The sequence below is a fragment of the Physeter macrocephalus genome, chromosome 9 (assembly GCF_002837175.3).
Source record: "Physeter macrocephalus isolate SW-GA chromosome 9, ASM283717v5, whole genome shotgun sequence".
NCBI lineage: Eukaryota > Metazoa > Chordata > Mammalia > Artiodactyla > Physeteridae > Physeter > Physeter macrocephalus.
The window spans coordinates 314133-331861 of NC_041222.1; the positions used below are offsets into that span (position 1 = coordinate 314133).

At 48.9% G+C, this 17729-nt stretch overlaps 2 protein-coding genes and 1 non-coding gene across 3 annotated transcripts in view; 2 read left to right on the forward strand and 1 right to left on the reverse strand.

The window, feature by feature from the left end:
- The window catches only part of LRSAM1 (leucine rich repeat and sterile alpha motif containing 1), a 51025-nt gene extending 38021 nt beyond the window's left edge, over positions 1 to 13004 (reverse strand). Inside the window, exons 1-10 of the mRNA XM_007101768.4 lie at positions 12925 to 13004; positions 12390 to 12621; positions 10646 to 10749; positions 10290 to 10346; positions 9737 to 9781; positions 8243 to 8320; positions 6900 to 6968; positions 5041 to 5125; positions 3921 to 4042; positions 2904 to 2994 (exon numbers count right to left, since the gene is read on the reverse strand). Of these exons, the coding sequence (XP_007101830.2) occupies positions 2904 to 2994; positions 3921 to 4042; positions 5041 to 5125; positions 6900 to 6968; positions 8243 to 8320; positions 9737 to 9781; positions 10290 to 10346; positions 10646 to 10717 (619 nt within the window). The 5' untranslated portion in view covers positions 10718 to 10749; positions 12390 to 12621; positions 12925 to 13004. The remainder of the gene's footprint in view (positions 1 to 2903; positions 2995 to 3920; positions 4043 to 5040; positions 5126 to 6899; positions 6969 to 8242; positions 8321 to 9736; positions 9782 to 10289; positions 10347 to 10645; positions 10750 to 12389; positions 12622 to 12924) is intronic.
- A 55-nt stretch (positions 13005 to 13059) lies between these two features.
- Positions 13060 to 16756, forward strand: RPL12 (ribosomal protein L12). Its single transcript, XM_007101761.4, has 7 exons — positions 13060 to 13202; positions 13762 to 13835; positions 14866 to 14964; positions 15308 to 15389; positions 15996 to 16082; positions 16423 to 16535; positions 16711 to 16756. Exons 1-7 carry the CDS (start codon positions 13166 to 13168, stop codon positions 16714 to 16716), a joined length of 498 nt encoding a protein of 165 aa, XP_007101823.1. The 5' UTR covers positions 13060 to 13165; the 3' UTR covers positions 16717 to 16756.
- Positions 15779 to 15908, forward strand: LOC112065589 (small nucleolar RNA SNORA65). Its single transcript, XR_002892121.1, has one exon. It is a non-coding gene; the product is annotated as a small nucleolar RNA SNORA65 (small nucleolar RNA).
- Positions 16757 to 17729: the final 973 nt, after the last annotated feature.

Below are 17729 nucleotides of genomic sequence, written 5' to 3' on the forward strand. Positions count from 1 at the left end.
TATTGTAAATAGTGCTGCAATGAACATTGTGGTGCATGTCTCTTTTTGAATTATGGTTTTCTCAGGGTATATGCCCAGTAGTGGGATTGCTGGGTCGTATGGTAGTTCTATTTTTTTTTTAAGGAAACTCCATACTGTTTTCCACAGTGGTTGTATCAATTTACATTCCCACCAAGAGTGTAGGAGGGTTCCCTTTTCACCACACCCTTTCCAGCATTTATTGTTTCTAGGTTTTTTGATAATGGCCATTCTGACTGGCATGAGGTGATACTTCATTGTAGTTTTGATTTGCATGTCTCTAATAATTAGTGATGTTGAGCATTTTTTCATGTGCCTCTTGGCCATCTGTATCTTCCTTGGTCAAATGTCTGTTTAGGTCTTTCACCCATTTTTGGATTGGGTTGTTTGTCTTTTTGATATTGAGCTCCATGAGCTGTTTGTGTATATTGGAGATTAATCCTTTGTCTGTTGATTCCTTTGCAAATATTTTCTCCCATTCTGAGGGTTGTCTTTTTGTCTTGTTTATGGTTTCCTTTGCTGTGCAAAAGCTTTTAAGTTTAATTAAGTCCCATTTGTTTGTTTTTGTTTTTATTTCTGTTACTCTAGGAGGTGGGTCAAAAAAGATCTTGCTGTGGTTTATGTAAAGAGTGTTTTTCCTATGTTTTCCTCTAAGAGTTTTCCTCTAAGAGTGTTTGGTCTTATATTTAAGTCTTTAATCCATTTGGAGTTTATTTTTGTGTACAGTGTTAGGTAGTGTTCTAATTTCATTCTTTTACATGTAAGCTGTCCAGTTCTCCCAGCACCACTTACTGAAGAGGCTGTCTTTTCTCCATTGTATGTTATTGCCTCCTTTGTCATAAATTAGGTGACCATAAATGCATGGATTTACTTCTGGGCTCTCTATTTTGTTGCATTGATCTGTATCTGTTTTTGTGCCAATACCATACTGTTTTGATTCCTGTAGCTTTGTAGTATAGTCTGAAGTCAGACTTCATGATTCCCCCAGCCCTGTTCTTCTTTCTCTAGATTGTTTTGGCTATTTGGGGTCTTTTGTGTTTCCATACAAATTTTTTAATTGATCTAGTTTTGTAAAAAAATGCATTTGGTATTTTGATAGAGATTGCATTGAATCTGTAGATTGCCTTGGGTAGTATGGTCATTTTAACAATATTAATTCTTCCAATCCATGAACACAGTAAATCTTTCCATCTATTTGTGTCATCTTCAGTTTTTTTCATCAGTGTCTTATAGTTTTCCATGTACACGTCTTTTACCTCTTTAGGTAAGTTTATTCCTAGGTATTTTATTCTTTAGATGTGATTGTAAATGGGGTTGTTTCCTTAATTTATCTTTCTGATGATTCATTGTTAGTGTATAGAAATGCAACAGATTTCTGTATATTAATTTTGGACTTCCAAAACTATGTTGAATAAGAGTGGTGAGAGTGGACATACTTGTTCCTGATCTTAGTGGAAATGCTTTCAGTTTTTCACCACTGAGTATGATGCTTGTTGTGGGTTTGTCATATATGGCTTTTATTATGTTGAGGTAGTTTCCCTCTATTCTCATTTTCTGGAGAGTTTTTATCATAAATGGGTGTTGAATTTTGTCAAAAGCTTTTTCTGCATCTATTGAGACGATCATATGGTTTTTATTCCTTAATTTGTTAATGTGGTGTATCACATTGATTGATCTGAGTATATTGAAGAATCCTTGCATCCCTGGGTTAATTTGCATTTTTTAAATTGACTAAAATGATTTTGAGCACTTTTTTCAGATACTATTGGCCCTCTGGATATTCTCTTCTATAAAATTCCGATTCAAGTCTTTTGACAACAGCTTTTCCTTATTGATCTGTAGCAGTTCTTTTTATCTCCTAGGAATAAGTCCTTTGTTGGATATGTATGCATTGCAGATATCAACTCCAACTTTATGGCTTGCTTTTTCTTTCCCCATATGGTGTTTTTTGAAGAGGAGAAGTTTTTGATTTAATGAAATCTAATCTATCAGTCTTTTATGGTAGGTGCTGCCTGTCTAAGGAAAAGGTTAATGTTCTTTTTTTTCCCCACATGAATATCCAATTGATTCAGAATTGTTTATTGAAAAGACCTTTGCTTTTCTTTCTCATTGCTTTGCAATGGCACCTCTGTCATAAATCAGATGACCATATGTACGCAAGTCTTGGCCATGTTCTAAAATTTCCACAGGTGGACAAGAGCCCCTAATTAAGAACATCCAGGCTGACAGGAGGTAACTGGGTGTACTGCTTTCCCCTCCTGGCACCCAGTCCGGGAGTGGCCCTGGGTTCTAGACACTCCTCCAAGTCCAACCCACGGTGGCCTCTCTCCTGGACGACCCCAATGACTTCCTAACTGGTCCCCGTCCTTGCTTCCTCCAATCCCTCCTCTTTACTGCAGCTGGAGTAGTCTTTGTAAAAAGCAAATCTGATCAAATCCCTCTCCTGTTTGATACCGGCCGGGTGCCCTCTCCAGCCTCGTCTGTTCCTCTTGCCTCTACTTTTGCACCCAGCCACTTGGCCTTCTCTCCGTCATGCTTCCCACTCCCCCGCCCCTCCAGGCCCTTCAACATGCACCTCCTTCTGCCAGGAACATCCTTCTCTCTTTTCTAATCATCCCTCAGGTTTCAGTCGAGCCACTTTCTTGGAAAGACCTTCCCCAAGGGCCCAGCCTAAACCAGACGCCACATTCTACTCTCTTGTAGCCACGATCGGTAATCGTACTTCCTTGTGTGACGATCTGCTTTGCCTGTTTCTCCTGCCAGATCTGGAGAGCTCTGAGCAGACAGGGACCATGGCCTCCCCCAGGCACCTGGCTGGCGCAGAGCAGTCCCAGGGGTCACGCCTGGTGCTCACTGAGTGAAGGAGGCAGGCTGCCTGGCTTTACCTTTGCAGAGGAACTGCTGAATGGCCTCGGTGCCGGCGCCGCACACCTCCTGTGGGGGGTAGACCATGGATGACGCGTCCAGGCTCAGAGTCTGCAGACACAAGGGGACCCCTCTTTATATGTCGTTCACTTCACTGCTCAACGCGATCAAGATGTAAGGTCTTTAAAGAGGTAATCAAGTTTGAAACAAAGTCACCTGTCTGGGCCCTAATCCAGTATCAACTGATGTCCTTAAAAGATGAGGAAATTAGGACACAGACACATACTGAGGGAGGACAATGTGAGGACACAGGGAGAAGACAGCCATCCACAAGCCAAGGAGAGAGGCCTCAGAAGAAACCAACCCTGCCGAGACCTTGATCTTGGACTTCCAGCCTCCAGGAACGTGAGAGAAGAAAAGTCTATTGTTTAAGCTCCCCAGCCTGGGGCGCTTCATTAGGGCAGCCCTGGGAGACTAACACAGTGTCCCCGGTGCTCACCTTCCCCTGCCCACTACCCCCTGCTCTGATGAACCTCAGTTTCTGCAGCTCCAAGCTGAGGTCACTCCCTCCCTGACGGCGCCCGGGCTCTTTATGCCCTGGACCCTCCAGGCACAGCAACTTCCAACCACATCAGCTTCCCCCGCTCTTCCCTTAAGGTGTCCTGGGCTTTCCCACCTCCTGCCTTTTCCCGAACTGTTTCCTCCACCTGGAATGCTCCCGTTACCCGTGTCTACTTCTCCAAAGCTTTTTCCTCTTTCAAGGTCTGGCTCAAATACCATGTCTTTCATAGAATGTTAATTAACCCCATCAGGATTTGGCATTATCTCTTCATTCTAGAAATCTGCTTTTCTGCCTCCATCATGGCAGCAAAAGTCACATAATTACAACGGTTCACACTTCAGGCTCTGTGAGCCCCTGAGGACATTGAGATCTCTGTGACCCCAGCACCCTGTGACCAGGGCAGGCCTCTAGGAATGTGGGAGGGGAGCGGTGGGAAGGCCATGTAGGACCCCATTGAGAACATCTCCCCACCTACCTCCAGGGTTCGAACGTGCGCCAGCATCTGCGGCAACCTCTGAATCTCGCTTTCGCTGATGTCGAGAGTACGCAGGCTCCGAAGCTCCCCCAAGGTGTCTGGAAGCTCCTTCAGCCTGTTGTCTGGAGGGATCCCAATGGCACAGCTCAGCACCCCCAAACCCCTTCACCATCTTCCTGCCTGACTCCTGCGAGGACTCAGGGAGGAGGGTGCCCCCCTCTGAGCCTGGGGCATGTGCCAGGGCCTGGAACCTGAGGCTCCATAAGGAAAAACACGGCAGTGGAGTTTCAGTGACCTGGGTTCAAGTTCCCATTCCACCACTTATTAGATGAGTGACTCTGGAAAACTGACGACCTCCCTGGACCACAGTTCCCTCATCTGTAAAATGCAGACGATAATACTATGTGGCCTCATAGGGATATTGAGGGAGTCAATGAGGTTATGCATATGAGGTGCTCAGCACAGTGCCTATCACACAGTAAGTGATTAGTGAGTTGGGTACCATTATTTTTATCATTGTTTATATGTTACAAATGGGTAAACTGGGGCATTCTGTACAGAAGGTGCTAAGGCCAACAAGAAATGAAAGAGTTGGGGGTACGGGGAGGCACGCATTAGAATCTCGGCTCTGTCGCTATCGCACTGGGTGGTCTGGAGCAAGTCACTGCTCTCTGAGCCCCGTTTTCCTCACGTGTAAATTGGGGATAAGATCTCCTTCCTCTCCCTACCTCAGGGACTTGTCATGAGGCTCACAGCACCGCTGAATTTGGAAGTGCTCTTCAGTGGCGGGAAGCACTATTCAGAATCCCTCTCGCCCAGTCAGTCCACCACTGTTCTAAACAGCTAGGCCCCTGAGCCTCGGGGGCCTAGCTGTCAACATCGTCTGCCCTCCTCCCTGTGAGGCCCTGGCTCGGAGGAGTCACAAGAACCCTCCAGATGCCCTGTCTCTGGTCACCATGAAGACAGATGGACTAGACAGGAAGTCAGACAGTTTAGAGTGACACCTGGGGGCTGGCTGCCCTCATGCTCAATGGTTCTCAGGAGGCACACCCTGTGGATGCCGGTTGGGTCAGCCCAGAGCTGACCAAGGGTCACATGGACAGGGCTTCCTGGCCCCTACCTTTCACGTTGAGGGTCTGGAGCTGGATCAGGTTCCCAATGGAACGCGGGAGATACGTCAGTTGATTCCTTTCCACGTTCAAGACCTAAGAAAGAGGGGAAAATGGCATGAGAACGTGTACACACAGACAACAGTGTCTACCCTGCTTCAGGCCAGGCGTCATCCGGGCACCACACACACCTCTTTATCTCCTGACAGCCCTGTGAGGAAGATAAAGATTGCTATGATCCCATTTGAGAGATGGGAAAACTGAGGCTCAGAGTGGTGAAGTCATGTGTCCAGGAGGGCAAAGCCAGACTTTGAACCTAGTTCTTGCTGAGGTTGTATCGTTTACATTGACCACAAAATAGCCAACAATGGCCCCACAATCAGGGCGGGAGGAAGAAGGGGACGAGCAGATGCAGGGATCAAGGTGAGGCAGCACGTGATGAGGCCTAGTTATCCCAGTGTTAGCAGTAGGAAGCTGAGCTGCATAAAGGCAATGGGATCTGCCCAAGGCTTCAAGGCCGGCAGCTGGTGGTGCCGGGATTGAAACCCGGGCTCGCTGGATCCCGAAGGCCACACTCCCTCCAGGATGTGGCATCCTGAGGTGAGCGAGGCTGACAGGATGACACACGAGGAAGCCATTAGAAATAGATATGATGGAAAGGGAAGCACATAAAAATATTTGCAGATGAATGTTTGATGAACCAAAGGATGGTTACGAGTTACTATCAGGTATCCAAAGGTTACGAAACAGTGAATGCAGCACTTCTACAAAATATATATACGTAAACAATTCCCCAAAGATCCTACACCCGGCTCTTCACTGTGGCTCTCTCTCAGTGGGGGCAGTTACTACTGTTCATCCACATGTTCTCCGTGTGGCCCTGGCCAAGTACAGTCATCCCTCTGGACCCGTTCTCTCTTCTGTAAATGTGATAACAGCACCCACCTCGCAGGGCAGTTTATTCAAGTCATCTTGAGGCTCCTCCACGTGGGAGGCAGTATGCTAGGTGAGGACGCGGCCGGCTCAGAGACGACAGTTCGGGAGGGGAGCCAGCTGAGCATAACTAGTAATTACAGACCGCAATCAGTGCTCTCAGGGAAATACGCGGGTTGAGACGGAGGCGAACAAGCTGGATCCACCTAGGTGGGGAGGTCGGGGAGGATTCGCAGGGACACTTGGGCTGAGATGGAGGAAGAGCCACTCAGGCAGAAGGAGGAGCCTGTGGAGAGGCCCTGCCGGGGCTGGGGCGCAGAGGGCCGGAGGGCTTTGGGAGTTGAGTGCAGAGAGCGGAGGGGAGGGAGGAGGAAAGGAGGCTGGGAAGACAGGAGGGCCCAGCGTACAGGGTCTGATGGGGCACAGGGAAGAGAAGGGATTTTAATCTAAGTGTGAAGGACAGCGCGTCTTCCTCTCTGAACCGGGGATGATGCTAACACCTGCCTCACAGAGTGGCTGTGAGGAATCAATCAATCGACAGCGCAAGCGAAATGCTTAGCTCGGTGCTGGCATGCAGTGAACGCTCAGTAAATGCAGGGGCTGCCACTGACAAGGAGCAGGAGTGAGACGGTGAGTCAGAGTGCTGAACTCATGATTTGGAAAAGGTAGACTCTCTGGGTGCTCTTTTTCTTTAAAGTTGCGGAAGCTCACGGTGAAATCCCAAAAGCACGTGCCAAAAATATGGTGGAGAGATGCCCACAGCCCAGACTGCTATGTTGACGCCATCACTGGGCATCTCAGAGCAAAGGGGGAGGAGCCGGTGGCACCAAGTGCAGTCCTGGCTACAAAGAGCGCGACCAGAACGTTCCAGGTCTGTGTGGCTGCCATTTCTTACTTAGGTGGTCAGAGGTGGGTTTTCTGTTTCCTGAAGCCATACCTGGAGGGCTGTCAGCTGCCCTATATCATCAGGAAGGGCTGTCAGCTGATTATCATGAAGATCCAGAACCTGAGGAAGGGGAACAAGTTTAACACCTAGAAGTCACCAGCTGAGAAAGGCCCTCTGATTTCAGGCTCCGGAGAGACAAGGGTGAGGTAGGGTAGGGGTGCCCCATGCCTCTGGTGTTGAAAGCAGGAGCACCGACCCTTCCCCCGACTAAATGATCATTCCACCTCATTTCCTTTCTAAAAGTATCATACCACTTCATTCTCTTATTTATCAAATATTTATTTTTACTGTTGAGTGAAAAAAGCAAGCTATGAAACAGTATGCATAGATATTCACATTAAAAACACCTCATGGTAATAAATACATATTTGCATAGTAAAATACTACCAAATATGCAATAAAATATTGATAGTAGTTCCCTAGAGTGTGAAATTGTATGTTTTTCCTTATGCTTAACTGTATTTCCTAATGTTTTTAACAATGAAAATGAGCAAACAATAGGATATATATATATGTGTGTGTGTGCACATACGTACTATAAAATGCATATATATGAAATATATACATAAACATAAACATTTTTTAATGTTATCTTTTTTCTGATTATAAAAATAATGCATGTTGGACCAGAAAAAGGAGAAGTAAAAACGACCCCTAATCCCTGCACACCATCATGAGCCATAAAAACCACTTTGATGCCTACACTGCCTGTCTTTCCTCCCAGTGTGTGTACCCACTGCCACAGCTTATGTTCCTGTGGAACCACCCTGGGGTCTCACCTCACATATACTGTGACTATATCCCAGTCCTTGTCCTGGGGGAGCTGACAGCCAGGAGGGAGGTGCCCCAGCTCACCAAGCTTTTACGCACTGACCACACAACACCTGGTGTCCCTCCTATTCCTTCCTCTTTGGGCCCATTGGTCTCCCTGCTCTTTTTTTTTTTTAAGATTAAATTTTTTTTTGAACATCTTTATTGGAGTATAACTGTTTTATAATGGTGTGTTAGTTTCTGCTTTACAACAAAGTGAATCAGTTATACCTATACATATGTTCCCTGCTCTCTGCCAGCTCACTTGCTATGAGCTTATGGTTTGCATTTCCACCTAGCTCCCTAAGGGCAGGGCCTGTGGCTGCTTCTCTTTGCAGCTGCACCCCACACAAAGCGCAGACAAGGTGCCTGATAGACCATGTTGACTAAACCCCAGAGTCACCATGACACTAGGCACGTCTGGCATAAACTCTGACAGAGGACGCGTGAAGGGAGCACGGATGCTGGCTACCACCTGGAACACCACGCAGAGTCCCTGACGCCTGGGAGAAGGGCCCCAGTACCTTGATGGTGGCGAGACTCAGGAGGCTGCAGGATTTAGGAAGCAGAGAAGTGAGGTGATTCGTGTGGACAATCAACACCTGTGTGGAAAAGATTTTTGACATGTTAGGCTGAAGAGCAGCAGGGAGGGAAGGTGGAGGCGGGGCAGCCAGCTCAGCACAGGCTGCTAGCGGCCCCGCCCTGCCCAGTTCTCTGCTCTTGCAGATGTCACAAGGGATGTCTCCAAATGTGGAACCAGATGACCTTAAAATCTGGAATTTCCAGGGTGAAAGGGACCTTAGAGGTCTAATTCTACCTTCCATCCCGAGAAGGGATCCCCGTGCAGCTGACCTGATCTTAACCTCCCTCAGCTTCAGTATCTTCTTGTGGAAAATAGAGAAGAAAAAATTCCTGTCTGAGGGCTGCCATTGATGGTAAACAAGCTAACAGACAGAAACCACTTAGCCCAGGGCTGGCACGTGGTCCAGCGCTCAATCCGAGTCATCGATTGCTGTTTTTGTGAGGCGGCAACCCCTGCATGGATACTGCCAGTGTCGAGGAGCTCACTACTCTGTTGGTATGGAACACATTTTACCTACCTTCATTTAGATACTTCATTTAGAATACTCTTACCTATCTGCATTCAAGTCTGCAATGCCTTTCTGAAAAATCATTCATTCCACTCTAATCTTCCCTGGGTGACCAGAATGAAATGAGTGTAGTTTTTATTATTATTATTTAAATAAATAAATTTATTTATTTATTTATTTCTGGCCGCATCGGGTCTTCGTTGCTGCACGTGGGCTTTCTGTAGTTGTGGCGAGCCGGGGCTACTCTTTGTTGCGGTGCGTAGGCTTCTCATTGCGGTGGCTTCTCTTGCTGCAGAGCATGGGCTCTAGGCGTGTGGGCTTCAGGAGTTGTGGCTCGTGGGCTTCAGGAGTTGTGGCTCACGGGCTCTAGAGCACAGGCGCAGTAGCTGTGGTGCATGGGCTTAGGTGCTCTGAGGCATGTAGGATCTTCCCGGACCAGGGCTCGAACCCAAGTCCCCTGCATTGGCAGGTGGATTCTTAACCACTGCACCACCAGGGAAGTCCCGTAGTTTTTATTATTAATAACAATGTGGTTACTCAGTGTCTACTATGTGGCAGGCATTATACTCGGGGCATTTATCTCTCTTTCTACCTGCCTACCTATCTCACTTGTAATTCTAATTAAAGCTCTGCGAGAGTAGAACTACGGATGTCTTCATTTCAGATGTCTTCTCAGATGAAGAAACTGAGATGTAAGAGCCTAAGGAAGTTGCCCAGTTCAGGAGGGGCGAAGCCAGGACTGCAAAGCCAGAGCTGCCTGATGCCAAAGCCTGCTCTCCCGTGAACACACCTGCTGCAGACTGAAAGGGTGCGATTCAGAGAGAAGGGGGATGTCTGTGCCAGGAAGACAACTCTTAGAATTCCCACCTGATTTCAAACAAGCAAACAAGCAATAAATAATTCTCTGAAAATGAAGATCTGTCTCACCTTCTTCTGCAGAACTTTGCATGTTGCAAAAGCCCCAAATGGAATCTAAGATAAGATAAAGAAGAATCAGTGCCTCCCCTCCTGCCAGTTTTTAACTTGCGTTCTGAGTGGCACACGCGCTGGGGAGAGACGGCGCAGGAGGTGAATAAGTCTAAGCCTGGGGAAAGCTGGGAGGAACGCTGCTCGGGTGGTCAGCCCTCCCTTCCAATCAGCTATCGGGTGACTGCCTGCCCACCCACCCACCCCACCCCCAACAGGAATGCTATGAGAGGCAAAAGAAAGATCTCTGGTGCTTGGCAGAGAATCCCAGGCTCTCCCAGTGCCCTAGGAATCCGTGAGTACATTTTCTAGACTTTGTGACTCTTGAAGACTATGCTGAAGCCAAAAGATCATCTCAATTCTCTCGGACAAGAACAAAATCTAAGGAAACGCCTCTTGACAGGAGCTTCTGGCCTTCTAAAAGCCTCAGTCCACATCTATCTTTCCTAGGGACACGTGATCTAAGAAAGAAGGCTGGACAAAAATTCACAGGCAAACCACCACCCCAGTTTACCTCTGAGAGCTCACATTTAGAGATGTCAAGAATGTCATCTGCCCCAGCTTCTTTTGCCTAGGGATAAAAAGAGTTAAAAAAAGAGGGTCCATCCTTCCAGAGTGGACAAATCAGGCAAAGAGACATAGGGTTAGGGGGTTTCAAGAGATCACAGACACCATCCGGTTCAACTAGTCCATTTTGAAGGTGGACCAATGATCTCTGCTTTAATGGGGCTTGAGGTCCAGCAGGGAAGAGCGTGAACGAGTAATGAGAAGTGTGATCGGCTTATGGAGGGCAAGTGCAGTGTGGAGCCCTGCTGCATGGGGCAGAGGTGGCGATGGGGATGGACTCAGAGGAAATCCATTTTCCCTCACCAGACACATCTGGTACTCCAGCCGTTTCCGAGCCTCCCCACTGGGTTTCCGCTTCCGGAAGAAGAGTGGCATCCTTCCTTTTTCCTGGAGCAATCTTCACAACACTAGGGCGTAGGAGAGAAGTTAGGGCCTGGGGACTCTGTCACGGGTCCCCAACACCCAGGACAGGTAGCACAGTAACACAGAGCATGTAGCTGATCTGCTGGACTGTAAGCTCCTCGTGGGCAGGGGCTGTATCCATCTTGACCATCAATCTGTGCCCTGAGCCTGGCACAGCAGGTGCTCAGCACTCCTTGTTCTTTGTCGACTAAAAATAAGCAGCAGTATGTGGAAAGAGCACAACAGCAAGCCAGATGACCTGGGTTTGAGCCCGCATTTGCCCCTGACCCACTGTGAGACCCTGGCATACCCCTTCCCCATTCTGGGCCCCCATCTCTCCTCCACGTTAGACAAGGGGGTTGACTTGGAGAAGTTTCCTCAGGTCCTCGCCAAGGATGCTCCTTGAGGATTCTAACAGACTTGGCTGATGAATCCCTTGTAGGCCCTGAAAGACTATCAGAGTGGCATCAGCAAACCAAACACTGCGTGGCTTTAGCCAGCCCTGACCTGGACCCTGGGGAACTCAACTACGTCATAACCAAAGGGATTTCTGAGCTAAATAAAAATTCAACAGCAATCTTCAGGCATCTTGCCACTCTCACAGTTATTATTCCATTTGATTCTCACCACAGCCCTCTTTATAGTAACAAAACCGATGCTCATCATGTTCAGCGATCTGGTTATACAGCCTGGATTGCAGCAAAACCGCTCTGGAACTCTGCTCTTTCAAGTCCCGATCCTGTGGAGTTTGCCCAACTCCTTGGTGCTTCAGTAACTGAGCACACACTAAGTATACCGTTCTGAACTCAGAAGCCAGGTACTCACTGCCTGCCCGGTACCAGAAAATATCAGATTTGATATGGGACAGCGATGGGCCAGGAAGCAACCATATAGGGAAGCTTATGGTTAACAGCATGGGCTTTGGGATGAAATAGAATTTTTTTCTTTTTTGTTTTTTCTTTGTTTAACTAGTTTTGAATCCCAGATCTGTCACCCACCAACCATGTCCCCTTGGTTCACCTCTCTGAGCCTCAGTCTCCTCATCTGTAAAGTGTGAGTAATAATGTTATCAACACTTGGTTCTATTTGGATCCGGTGATTTCCATATTTGCAAAGTCCATAGCACAGTACCTGGCACATGATGAGTGCCCACTAAATGTTAACCACGTAGCACCACACATCGAACAAACATTTATTCAGGGCCTACTAGAGCTGAAGGATCTAAGGAGAAAGGGGCCAGGGAGAAGATGCAGTTGAAGAAGACACACACCCATTCCTCAGGGGGAGGCGTAGAGATCACAGGTCCCTGCCAATAGAGGTGAAGGCTGTCTGGGGAGCTGGCCAAGCCTGCAGAGCTGGCTCAGGCTCCTCTTGTCACCCCACCTGTCTGCAGGGATGGGGAATGATCTAAAAACAGCCCTCCCCCATCTCTCCCTGATGACCAGCTCTTATCCTCCTGCCTCCCAATGACTAACTTTCCCTCACCTCCTCCCCAAAGGCCACCTCTCCTCCATTCCTCCTAGAAGATCAGCTCTTCCCGACCTGCTCCCGTATGTCCACGCCTCATCCATCCCCTCCCCCGACGTCCAGCACAGATAGGAAGAGCCACACCCTCTTCCCCTGGCTGGGGTGGGCAGTGCCCAACCTTGCTTTGCGGATACACAGGTCTCCGACGTTCGTTCCCTCCGGTGGACCTCAAGGCAGGCCGATCACTCGCAGGTGTTGGTCATGGACGCCGGGTGACAGACCACCCGGCACAGGCCCGGCGGAGCCACAGTTTGCTCTCCTCCAAACGCAGGAGCTGGGGACCGAAACTCAGAATCTCAGAAAGTCATGCAGACCAGGATGACGAAGTCTGAGACCGAAGACCGCAGAATCTTAGAATTAAGAGTTGGACCGGATTTAGACTCTAATAAAATTGTTTTAATAGCTAAAATGCCCACATCACGAGGGAGTTAGAAGGGGGTAGGGGATCGCCGTGGCCGTGGGGTCTCGGAATGCTGGTGCGGACCCGCAGGAGATGGGCGGGGTTCTGGGATAGAGCGACAGGGACTATGGGGTGACCCTCAGGGGGAATGGGCAGCAACGGAGCCTGAGATCTCGGGAGCAGCGCTCTGTTGTCTGCCTCCCCCGGGAGAACTGCCCCGAACCCCCCTTCAGAACCCCTAGCTACAGCTCACCGCGGTGCCTGCTTCTCCAGCCTTCAGCCTTAGGTGCCTGCCCACAAGCAATATGGCACCAAGGGCGTCGCTGCAAGATGGGGCGGAAACGGCAGTTCTCGCGAGAGCCGCGCTTTCAGGCCTTTAACCGGCGCAAGTGCCCCATCTTCCGGTCTTTCGGTTTTCGGCTCGGAGGAGGCTCAGGTGCAACTTTCTTCGGTCGTCCCGAATCCGGGTTCATCCGACACCAGCCGCCTCCACCATGCCGCCTAAGTTCGACCCCAACGAGATCAAAGTCGGTGCGTGCTTTAGATGTGGCCGGGGCTTCGGGATGGAGCATCCCTCCCCGCGTTCCGTCCGGCTTGCGGCCTCCGCCGCAATTGCCTTTCCCACGGCGGGTTTTAGAGCCGCTGCCCCCTAGAGGCTGGTCTTCTGGTGCTGCGTTCAGGGCGCTGTGTGGTCCTGGCCGAGCCTCTTTCTGGGCCTCAGCTTCCCCACGTGTAGATGGGGGGGCAGGACCGGATGACCTGTGGTGGCTTTGCAGCCCCCACCCTTAGGGTAAGGTTTGTCCCCGGGCGCGTCCCCCTAGGCTGCGTTGGCCGGCGGCCGGGGCTTCCTCCACGCCGGCGCGGTGTGGGCCATGGCAGCGGTAGCCAAGCGGAAGGCCGCTGTCCCACGTGGCGCTTGGAGCGGTCCACGCCTTGGGGGGAGGGGTGTCCTGCCTCGCTCCCCCCGAGGTTCTTGGGGCTGTTTTGAGAAGAGGCAGAAGGTGGTGGGGCCAGGCCCGGAAAGATGGGTTGGGAGGGCTGTGACTTGCGGGCTCCCCTTGCGGAGGCACTGATCCTTTCTTTCTCCCAGTGTACCTGAGGTGCACCGGTGGGGAAGTCGGTGCCACGTCTGCCCTGGCCCCCAAGATCGGCCCCCTGGGTCTGGTAAGTCATCCTTGTGGAGGGGCGCTTTTTGTATGCGGAGAGTAGAGTTCGACTCTGGCGTGTGCAAACACGATTGTGTCTGAGGTGCCCCTGACGGTGAGCGATTGCCATCCCCGGCTAGGCCTGAACTGGCACTAGCCATCACAGAAAGGTTGTATGTAAAGATGGAACCTGGTACCTTGAACCTGTAACTTTCCAGTGCCTCTTAGCTACTGCTCTTAGTGTCCCTGAGAGACGGGATAGAGGAGGTTTTTGAAGTCACGAGTGGCTTAGTGACACCGCATAGCCTACTTGGCCTGTTTCCTAGGGAGGTGGGCATATGGCTGCTGGTTAGATAAAATGGGGTGTGACCTGAAGATCTCGGTGAACGGTACAGCAGCTTGTATTAACAACTCTGCTCTGAACCTACTGGTTAATATGATTAGCTTACCTAGGAGCAGACCTATTTACCTGCTTTGTCCTCCATTTTATACTCTTTACTGAACTTCCTTTTTCTTGAATATAATCAGGCCTTTATTGCTTGAGCAGTGGTCTCCTGTCTGAAAAGCTCTCCCACCATGGTTTTGCTTAAGCAGTGTCCTCATTACTCTTCCTTGGCCCTTAGCTCAGCTGGCACTCACTGGACATCTCTGCTGTTTAGGGAATTGTAAAGGGGTCAAGTGCCCAGACCTCATCACCACAGATTGACTAGGGTTGGTCAGACACAAGGACCTGGTGTCTTTAAAGAGGCCCCCGGTGATTCAAATGTAAGAGAGTTGAAAATTACCACATAGGTCCTTAGGAGAGGGTAGGTAGATAAGGGCCCTGGTCCCATTGTGGCCTTGAACCTGCAGTTTACAGCCCTGAACCAACTAAACCTGCAGCCTCAGTTTTCCAGTTTAGTATGGTGATAGCCATGCCTTGATTGGGCAGGCAAAGTTAAACGTGTTTCAGACAGCTTGCTTGTGCTGCCAAGTGAGAAGGACTGGGCAGATTTTCAGACTGCTTTGATGTAGGGCATGGTGTGATTATATACCTTTTATTTCTGCAGTCTCCAAAAAAAGTTGGTGATGACATCGCCAAGGCAACTGGTGATTGGAAGGGTCTGAGGATTACAGTGAAACTGACCATTCAGAACCGACAGGCCCAGGTACTTGGTTTGAGGGAGGGCACAGGTAGGGATTCCTGGGAGGAAGGTTTTTTGCTGACATGGTCACCTGCCACCAGTGGTGAGGTAAGAGCAATTTTATCTGTGGGGAAGGCTTTTGAGAGCATGGGTCAGATATTAACTCTTCTCACTTTTGAGACATTGGGTAAATCACTTATGTTTGCTGGGGTAGGAGGTGTTTCAGGTTGTGAAAATTAACCTGAATGTACAGTAAATGCGGAATCTGGCCCATGGATTCTGAGAGCCAAGGTGCATGGTAGTATTGGTTGTTCTCATTGGAGGGTGGGGTAGGGTATGTTATTCCCATTGAGAATCTCTTCCGCAGATTGAGGTGGTACCTTCTGCCTCTGCCCTGATCATCAAAGCCCTCAAGGAACCGCCAAGAGACAGAAAGAAGCAGAAAAACAGTGAGTGGCTTTTTCCCTGGTAGTATGTGAGTGGTATTGTGTGCCCAGTGTTTGATACACAGCTGCACGTGCTCCCTTTAATGAAACCTAGGGATGGCACAGGTATTTGTTAAGCTGTTACAGAGCTAGGCACTGCCAAGAAGTGCCATGTGGCTCTCCCCAATCCCTGGTGTGGAACAGATCCCACTCAACGCTTGCAGGAGGGACATGTTCAGGCAGGGTGAAGAAACTTAAGATAACTAGTAATCAAGAAATAGCAGCTTCCTAGCTGGATGAGAGACCCTATGGACAGCTTTAATCAACCTGAGTCACTTCAGCGTGTTTTTTCTCCTCTTCAAAACAGTCCCTTCCACATAAGGTTAGCAAAGACTTGATTTTGTCCCTAGCCACCCGCCACTGCACCTGACCAGTTTTCTGTTGGCTGGTGCAATCCAGTGGTGAGCTGATACTAAACCCCAGCTTAGGAAACAGGGTTGTTCTTCATGTGGATGACTCTGTGCCGAAAGCATGGGAACAGCTTAGAAATGGATGAGGGACGACTGACTGGTGTGCTCTGCTCTGGCCTCAGGTGGTCACAAAGCTTTTGCTGTTTTTTATTTTCTGCAGTTAAGCACAGTGGAAACATCACTTTTGATGAGATTGTCAGCATTGCCAGACAGATGCGGCATCGATCTTTAGCTAGAGAACTCTCTGGTAAGAACAGAACAGTATGGGGCCACCTTAACTGTCACGCAAGATGTATTCACTTAGTGGCATTTTCCCACTTAGAGGGGACTTTATTCTGTAAGACCTGAAATTGGGGTGTGGTGTCTTTCTGGGTTTGAAAGAATCTGGGTATCATAGTACCTGTGGACATTTCTGCATTCAGAGCTTTTAAATATATGGAGCTATGAATTGTGGATTAGGGGAGCAGTGATGATTATTTCTGTATTCCATAAAATAGTTACTCCTCTCCTTGCCTGTATTTCCCCACTGGTATCTGAGGATTGTGAGGGACGGCAGGCCCTCCGAGTCCCCCTTTTCTTAATTATAGGAACCATTAAAGAGATCCTGGGGACTGCCCAGTCTGTGGGCTGCAATGTTGATGGCCGCCACCCTCACGACATCATAGATGACATCAACAGTGGTGCGGTGGAATGTCCAGCTGTAAGTGACTTAATGCAATGATTTGCTTAAAATTAGGGTGAAAACTGAAGGGGAAGCTAATGTATCCTTGGGGGAAAGGTGGAAAATTCTAGAAGTGCTCAATAGCGGGGTTGGGAGATGAGGTTTTTTTGTCCTATTATTGAGAGGGTTTTTTTTTTTTTTTTCTTTTCCACAGAGTTAAGAACTGCAAAGAAAAATAATAAAGGGTTATTTGACAACCAGTGGACTTTCTGATGCCTCTTCCTTCGGGGAGCCTAGGCTTTATGGTCAAATGGTGGTCACTGAGGCCAGGGTGACAGAATCTGGGGATGAAGCAGCAATCTGTGGACAACACATTTCTGTCCTGTATGGGACTAGCTCAGAACACCGAGAAAGGAAGTCTGCTTTTTGGGGACACATTCATGGAGCTCCTCAAGAAAAAGTTCTTGGTCAGAAAGAAAACTTGGGGAGTTAAACATAATAAACACCCAGGGAAGGAGCTCTTCATCCCAAACCAATTTAATCATTTGGTGGGTTCTGGGCCCAGGGCCCATGATTCAAGGCTTTGCTCTCCATTCCAGTGTACAGCTGTGGTTCAGAACCACTGATGGGACAACCAAAGAGCCTGACCTTTATGAGTCCTCTTCTGTAGTTAGCAGCTCCTAGCCCTACCCTGTTTTGCTTTAAACCAGTCACAGGCCATTTTCTAATTAATGCTTTCACCTTTCCTAAGCCTCTCACTTGTCTTTTCCTTAGTTCTGTTCCTTTTGAGTTTCTAGAGCTCATCACTCACTTTCACCTTATTTGATATGAAATGAATGAACCTCAAACACCTGGACACTGAGACAAAGCTACCCAAGCAGCCTGAAGTACCGCCTGGAAGGGGCTTCTGGGCACTAGCCTAAAGGGAGTTGGGCATGATGGCGCCAAGAACTTTGTTTCCCTGCCATTAGTCACTTGGCTGTCCCATTTGGTCATGGTGGTTTAGGTGGTTTTTAATCACAGGTGCAAGCATGGGTGGAAAACTGCTTTAGTGGAAAGGACTGCCCGAGATCGCTGGAGTGAGGAACATTCCAGGACACGTGGCACGTCAGCAAGGAATCAAAGCTAGAGGCCTTGGGTGATGGCTGAGGGTACAACCAGCTTACCTTACAGTAGACCAGTAATGGGGAGTCTCAAATCAGGCTTACCTAACCAAAAACCAAGCAAGCTCAC

Coding starts and splice junctions, on each gene's coding strand:
- RPL12 (XM_007101761.4), top strand. CDS start 13,166: ATGCCGCCTAAGTTCGACCCCAACGAGATCAAAGTCG. Junction 13,836..14,865: donor AGATCGGCCCCCTGGGTCTG/GTAAGTCATCCT, acceptor TTATTTCTGCAG/TCTCCAAAAAAAGTTGGTGA. Junction 14,965..15,307: donor TTCAGAACCGACAGGCCCAG/GTACTTGGTTTG, acceptor TCTCTTCCGCAG/ATTGAGGTGGTACCTTCTGC.